General features: G+C 33.9%; 2 protein-coding genes and 1 long non-coding RNA gene across 4 annotated transcripts in view; all 3 read right to left on the bottom strand.

Moving 5' to 3' along the window:
* LOC104788132 (citrate synthase 5, mitochondrial-like) lies at positions 378-1588 on the bottom strand. The gene is made up of 6 exons (XM_010513823.2): positions 1577-1588; positions 1246-1313; positions 1052-1166; positions 890-940; positions 571-663; positions 378-517 (listed from the first exon to the last, which is right to left on the bottom strand). The coding sequence occupies exons 2-6, from the start codon at positions 1281-1283 to the stop codon at positions 419-421; spliced, it is 396 nt and encodes a 131-aa protein (XP_010512125.1). The 5' UTR covers positions 1284-1313; positions 1577-1588; the 3' UTR covers positions 378-418.
* LOC104788133 lies at positions 2136-3326 on the bottom strand. 2 transcript variants are annotated; one of them, XR_768129.2, is made up of 6 exons: positions 2960-3326; positions 2757-2848; positions 2548-2598; positions 2413-2465; positions 2285-2319; positions 2136-2209 (listed from the first exon to the last, which is right to left on the bottom strand). It is a non-coding gene; the product is annotated as an uncharacterized LOC104788133 (long non-coding RNA). The 2 variants fall into 2 exon arrangements; XR_768130.2 differs by having other exon boundaries at positions 2190-2224.
* Positions 6540-7379, bottom strand: part of LOC104789762 (putative F-box/LRR-repeat protein At3g59230) — a 3091-nt gene continuing 2251 nt past the window's right edge. Inside the window, exons 3-5 of the mRNA XM_019245431.1 lie at positions 7298-7377; positions 7061-7201; positions 6540-6969 (exon numbers count right to left, since the gene is read on the bottom strand). Coding sequence (XP_019100976.1) covers positions 6643-6969; positions 7061-7201; positions 7298-7377 — 548 coding nt within the window. The 3' untranslated portion in view covers positions 6540-6642. The remainder of the gene's footprint in view (positions 6970-7060; positions 7202-7297; positions 7378-7379) is intronic.

The following is a 7379-nucleotide window of genomic DNA, read 5'->3' as shown; positions in this document are numbered from 1 at the left end:
GTTGAGAAAATGCAGACACATAAAAAGTAGATCCTCTTCTTAGTTCTTACCTACTTAAAATTCCATAAGAAAACCAAAGAGAGAGAAAAATGCAATTAGCAATTAGGGAGAGCAGACACCTAGATGGCATTCAAAAACAATCAAGAAATTCAATTGAAACAGAAAAGACACTTTTTCATCAATGTTTACTGTAATTAGGCGTGGCAGGAAAGAGAAAAGTAAGGAGTAACAATCAGATGGCATACCTATCGATTTTCTTGACTTATCTTATTAAGATTATGATTAGCTCATGCAAGTGTAACTCTCCTCAAACTGACGCTGAGTGCTTCAATTGATAAAACAGATTCATTAAGCTATTATGAGTCAGTTCTAAAGTGATGATAATCTATGATGGATATTGGGTATTTTCCTTTAAAATTTATGGCAGATGTTGAGTAACTTGTTTGTGGTGGAGGCAATAGCTGGAGCTATGGAGTGAAGAGCTTGCTGATTTTAAAGCAATATAATTGGCTCTCACCTTTTAGCTGTTGAAGAATGAAAAAAGAAGAAAAAGCATTAAAATAGCCTTACATATGCGATCTTGTTCTTGTTGACCTCTGCATCGATCCTCGGAAATGGTTTATTTTCCTGAGGCTTGCATGGTATAGAAGTGGCGCTTATATCCTGCAAAACAATAAGAATGATTAAAAGCAGTTGGACCTTTTAAACACATAGTGATGGAAAAATTGAAGCAACAACAAAACCAAAAAATCTCATTCTCACTTATTGTTATTGACTTGCCGTATAAAACTCAGTCTCACTTATCATAGTGACAGAGTTTTTGCTAAGCTTTGATGAGACATGAAACTAGAGGTCACAAAAACACAGAGCATAGACATGAACTACAAACCTGGCACAGCCGCACGATGAGCCAACTCTTTTGAGTCTTGACAGTTGGCACCTAAATAGAAAAGAGAAAGAACAACACATTAGGATCACATAATAAGGGAGACAATATTGTATGATACATTCCGTGACCATATATGTATAAAAATGTTAAAGATAAGCCAACCTTTCCATTTAACAGAAGCCACTGAAGACCCTCAGGGAAGGGCTCTTCTCCAGATAGAGCTGAAGGTAACACTTTCTGGCGTTCAGAAATCAAACATGCCCCTAAAGCGTATTCCCTGTAATGAAAGATAAGATCATTACAAACTAAAGATACTGACCAGAGGAGTTATATATACAAACAAAAGTATAGCATACCTCAAGTGCAATAAGCAATGAGGTTTCTCAGAGTACATCCAGTCACCTCTCTCAGTCCACCAAAGTACCTTCACAAATACAACATTAAAAAAACACATACGTTAACTGAAAGGATTTAACCACTTAAAGCAAAGAAAAGGATTTCGAGAGATCACTTACACAGATGAAGAAAAAAATTTACTTAACTGTTGCATGTTGGGTCATAACGCATAAGCATCATCATCATCTCCAAACCTGCGAAGAAAATAAACCCAATACATGTAACTCACTTTGTGACAAGGAATACGTAATTGAAAACAATATAACTGTTGAAGAATTTTTTTAACTTAACTGTTGCATGTTGGGTTATAACGCATATGCATCATCATCATCTCCAAACCTGCGAAGAAAATAAACCCAATATATGTAATAATTCTCCATCATCAAAAGAAGCAACAACAAAATCAAAGTTTCAGTCTTGATCCCACACACTAAATATATTGTACAATAAAGAAACAAATACAATTTAAGGCAAAATCCAACTCACCTTGTGACAAGGAAGACTTAATTGATTGTTCCGGGGAGGGGGACTGTCAAAGATTAGAAGAATCATATTGCCCGATTGCGTTATTATATGCTTGTTGTTCTGAATCTTCTTCACTCTCTTCAAACCTGTTTCAAAAGAAAGAAATTCATCAATAGAAAGAAAAATACAAACTTTAAATCTTTCAGGAATTGTAAGGCAGAAGAAGATTTTATCTCATAAGAACATCACCCTTTGACTTATGAACAGCACCCTTCCCATATGCCTTCTTAAACTCACTTTGAACCTGAGAATTCAACAGTAGAGAAGAGAGCAATCCCACCTGAAGGCAGATTATCTATAGCTTTGTAAACATAATGAGAATAAATAAATAAACATGGACCAATCCAGTAGAGAATAAATAAACATGGACCAATCCAGTAGAGAAGAGAGCAATCCCACCTGAAGGCAGATTATCTATAGCTTTGTAAACATAATCTGCAATGTAAAGTTAGGCATAAGCAAGAGTTAAATTACCATCAACGAGACTCCTCGGAGATAAATCTTCAAACCTGTTTCAAAAGAAACAAACCCATCAATTAAAAAAAATACAAAGAAAAGGATTTAGAGAGATCACTTAAACAGATGAAGAAAAAGGATTTTACACTACTGTTGCCTGTTGGGTCATAATACACCATCGTCATCATCATCTTCAAACCTGCGAAGAAAATAAAACCTTATACAGATATCATCAATCTAAAGAAGCAACAACAAGACCAAAGTTTCAGTCTTTATCCCACTACTGTTGCTTGTTGGGTCATAATACATCATCGTCATCATCATCTTCAAACCTGCGAAGAAAATAAAACCTTATATAGATATCGTCAATCTAAAGAAGCAATAACGAGACCAAAGTTTCAGTCTTTATCCCACACACACACATCTGACATCTAAATAAATTGTTATTAAAAAAAAAAAAGAGGAAACTTTATAAGCAAATCCGACTCACTCTGTGACAAGGAAGACGTAATTGATTGATTAGGGTTAGACGAAGACCATCACTGTCTTCTTGAAACCATCCACGGACGAGACTCAAAAACACTTGTTGAAACCATCAAATCAGAAAAAGATACAAACTTTAATTCAAGACACAAATTTTTAAAAAACCCTAAAATCAAATCGAAGAAGAAGAAGAAGAAGAAAAAAAAAAACCTCTGCTTTGTTCATATACGTGTCGCCCTTACAAACACGGCTCTCTCTATATCTCTCTTCTCTGGTCTCGTCGCCCTTAAATCTCTTATCTTTGTCTCTCTCTCTCACACACAAAAGTACTTATCTCGACGAAGGAAGAGTGGATTCTCCCTTCTTTGGTCTCGTCGCCGCCATTAGAGAACTCTCTTTCTTTCTCTTTTTCTCTCTCTCTCTTTCTCTCTTTCTCTCTCTCTTTCTCTCTCTTTCTCTTTCTCTATCTCTCTCTCTCTTTCTCTCGGAAGAAGAGCGTCTCTGAGTGTGGTGGAAGCAGAAACGTCTTCAGATTATAAATATAGAGGAGGACCCAAAGCCATTGGATGATGCAATTAGGATTTTACATCCAACGGTCGAAACTTATTAGCCGTTTTTTTATTTCTGTCAACCTTATTAGCCGTTATTAGAAGAAAAAAGAAAGAAATAGGAAATCAATTAGGAAATAACAATTACGCTTTTTCCTGTTTTCTTTTTAAGTCCGAAGATGTTAAAAAACAATTAAAACAAAAAGAAAATTAATGATAGATTTGGAAATATCTATCTCATTAATGCACAATCAACAACGTTTCTTCCTTTATATTTTATTTTTTCAGCTAAATGTTAAAAACAAAAACCAAAAACCAAAGAAAGACAAAAAAAAAAAAAAAAAAAAAAAAATTTTTTTNTTTTTCCTTTTTCTTAAAATCACACTTTGCCAAATAAGTAAACTATCTGAGACACAAATTTTTGTAAACAAAATAAAAGCTTGTTTTAGAATGGATGTGAGTGATTATTACATTTGTATCATAAATTAAAATAGCTATACCACAAACTCAAAAAAAAAAATTAAAATCTGGCAAATAATAATATCCCTCTTTAAAATATGTTTACTTTATTTTAAATAATTAATATTTATTCTAAAATGATTTTTTTTTTTTTTGACAATAAAAAGATCAGTTCATATGAACCAATTAGAAGGAAAACTGTTTACATACAGAATAATATGCAGGGAATGGGTCAAATAAAGTATACTTTAAATTATACTCTTTACACCTCTGTTTTTTTTAACTACTATATAATTAAAATATAAATTGAGGTAAAAAATAATAATTAAAATATAAACTTTTATATAACTATGAAATGTAATCTCGTTGCTTCAGATAAAGAAGAAAAGTAATCTCGGTGGTTCAACACATAGCCGGAGATAAATTGTTAGCTAAACCGGTTATTTACTAAATATAATTCCTTGAATATATAAACTCGATGGAAACGGTTTTACTTTTACCGATCTTCATTCTTCATTTGATTTTGTTTCTTAGCGTAAAATTGTTAATTCAACTAATAGGAGGATATGATAACGCTTAGTTTTTTTCTTCGTCTTCTTTTGGTGGTAGTTCCCGGTATGACTCGTATGTATGAGTTGTTATTTGTTAAAGGATTGGACAAAGCTCGTTAGTGCTCTTAACTCTTAAGAACAAAACTCCTTTGCTTACAGCTGACAAAAGAAGTCATGTTCTACTTCTCTGCAATGGCGGACACAACTTTTGCTAGTTGCTGCTAGCTAGTTGCTGCATTGATGAAGTTGGAGCTTTGCCGCTTTGCATATTAACGCTGAGTGTCTTGTTCATTACTTGTGTCCAGTGGCGGATCCAGAAATATAATTTAGGGAGGTCAAAATATAACTAAAAAGTTTATAATTTTAAAAAATAAAAAAGCTAAAAATATATTTTTCTTTTATTAAAAAAACTACAAATTAGGTTTACTATTTATAGAGTGAAGCAAATAAAAAGACTAAAAACCATGAGAAAAATATTGTCAAAACACAAAATAGTAGAAAATATGATAAAAACTGAAGGGAATAACACAAATTTGTAATTTTAAAGGGATCAAAAGAGAAAAATTATAAATAATTTTGTAAAACTTAAAGGACTATAAGATAAATTTAGAATTTTAGGGGGGTCAGCTGACCCCCTATAATCCTTACTAGATCCGCCCTTGCTTCTGTCAAACATGTCCAATCCCGTGATTCATTGACCCTGTTCTTGAATTGTTGTGACCTCCCTTGTTGACCAATGTCTTACTACTATGAGGGATTTCTGTCTTTGCACGACATCGGTTATAGAGATACATAAGCCTAGTATGGTATTGGAGCCTAGTTTACCTTTCTTTACGATGAAATAGTGACAAAAGGGTTCTGTGTTCTCAATCTTTGCTTTGTTTTCAGTTTCTTAATGGACCAGAGAACAGTTATATTTAGGTTTACTAATGTAACTCGCAAGGTTTTAATCTTACATTCTAGATCATATTATTGTCAGGTAATATAATAAATGGATTAACTATAGTTCAAGTTTGTAGAAACTAGGTTTCCACAATAAATTTGTTTAGTAAGGAAAACAAATTCAAGGAAATTATCTCTTAAGAAACTTGATCTAGTCTTAAGGGTTTAAAACTCAAGTTAGGGTTTTGCTAAGAACAATAAAAGAACTAGATTATTGTATTAGATGCTGGATACTTCTAATGGAGAAATCTCTCCCTTATTTATACTCTTTGATAGATTACAGAATATATTAACTTTCCTTATAACTAGAGCTAAAATATAGAAAGTTGCTATTTCTTCTTCAAGTCGGTCGTCGGGCGAACTGGGAAGTTGGCTTCTCCATCTTAGTTGATGGGCCTCCGTCTTCCAAACAGACCTCTAATAAATATTGAATTGGGTTCTTAACCGGGAACTCGGTTAAGTAATCGAATTATCTTTCTGGTTTAGTTCAGTATGTTGGGGGTGCTAAATCCCACACCAACAAAGTTCTTTCAGATTTACAAATCCGAAACTCACAAGACATGTTTTTTACAATAAAACCTCAAAAATGGGATTAAGTCACAAATTACCTCTATAGTGTCGGAACATAACTGAAGGATCTGAACATTTCTTATCCCCATAAATAGATTTGTTGCATTAACGACCAAATCTCCATATATATATATATATATATAACACGATAGATAGATCTCAAGTAAGTAAAAGGGTTTCACATATGCTTGACTAACAAATAAAGTTACGAATCGAACAGAGACAAACCCCATAAAAGCAAAATTTGCTAGATAAACATTAAAATTAATACGACACTAATTAAGGAATCACAAAATCATCATTAGAAGAAATCGTGAAACTCACTTGGCAACGAGATCAAAACCAACAACTCTGAAGATTGAGAGCGAGAGGGGGAAGCAAAAGAGTAGATTAGGGTTTTTTTTTTTGCAATCCTTGGTCAGTTTGTTTTACAACACTCGACCTAAATCCAGTTTTTTTTTCGAATTCTTAGCTGTGACGTGGCGGTGACGAAATCGGAGGGATTTTGGGGTTTCCACGTCTGCTTATCGTTGTCCACGTGTTCTTTTTTGTGTGTGTGCGATGCGTTCTTTAATTTTGGATTAAAAGAAGAATGCTCTGTTTCAGAAAATTAATAAGACTTATTTTCTTTTCGTAGTGGGCTTGTATTGTATGACAAATTAGCTACTCAAGTTAAGAAGAACCACCGAAACAGGAAGCTAAGAACCGAAACAAGCAAAAAAAGATAATCGAGTATTCCCAATCAAAACGACAAATAATCCGACACGTACACAAGTCACAATAACTAAAGAACAAAAGGCAGAAAGAAGAGGAGAATCTTGTTTTAGTTGAGGAGGCGATCAGAGATTACATGGATCTCGCAGTTTGGTGAAGCTTCTCTTGCAAAGTTGTTAAGTTGGCTTGACACTTTAATCAGATCATCATCTATCGATGTATCGTAGTGTACTGTCAGTTTTTCAAGACGTGGCATTGTCTCTAGGAAGTGCTTGATCAGCTCTATCTGATTCTCTTCTATACCAGTTTCACCAAATCTCAGTACCTTTAAAGCCTTCACCGGACTTGATGATAAGCAAGTAGGAACCTCCCCTGAAATTTTGCATAGGCACCCGTCAACATCCCCGCATTTGATTGTATATTTGTGGTGGAGTCCCTGAAACACAAGAGTAAACAACATCAAGAAAAATCTAGTTTGTTTGAAAATTGAGTTTAAAGATGCAGTTAAAAGGATGTGTGTTGGTTACGTCGAATACAAGAGTTTCTAGATTGGGGCAGTTCTTGAGTAGAGTTGGCAGTGATTCCCATCCTACATTATAACGGGTCTCAACAGTTAAATGAATCAAGTTGTTAAATACCGGCACTGGTTTACAGCAGAAAGTAAGAACCTGAAACAGCAACCATATATATATCATCATTCTTCATCTATATCCAATCATTAACCCAAAATAAACATTTAATTTATCGATGCTAAGCTAACATACCTCGAGAGTGCTGGCAGATAAGTAAAGGATCTGAACATTGCAGATTCCCTTAAGAAAATCTGATGCATTGCCGACCAAATTT

The sequence above is a fragment of the Camelina sativa genome, chromosome 5 (assembly GCF_000633955.1).
Source record: "Camelina sativa cultivar DH55 chromosome 5, Cs, whole genome shotgun sequence".
NCBI classification, from domain to species: Eukaryota; Viridiplantae; Streptophyta; class Magnoliopsida; order Brassicales; family Brassicaceae; genus Camelina; species Camelina sativa.
This window is presented reverse-complemented; position numbering and strand designations above follow the sequence as displayed.

Bases quoted from the DNA above. Each gene is read 5' to 3' on its own strand.
- LOC104788132 (XM_010513823.2), bottom strand. From the start codon at position 1,283: ATGTACTCTGAGAAACCTCATTGCTTATTGCACTTGAG. The intron at 941-1,051 runs GTTGGCTTATCT...TTTTCTATTTAG, and splicing joins GGCTTCTGTTAAATGGAAAG to GTGCCAACTGTCAAGACTCA. The intron at 518-570 runs GTAAGGCTATTT...AACAGCTAAAAG, and splicing joins ACAAGAACAAGATCGCATAT to GTGAGAGCCAATTATATTGC.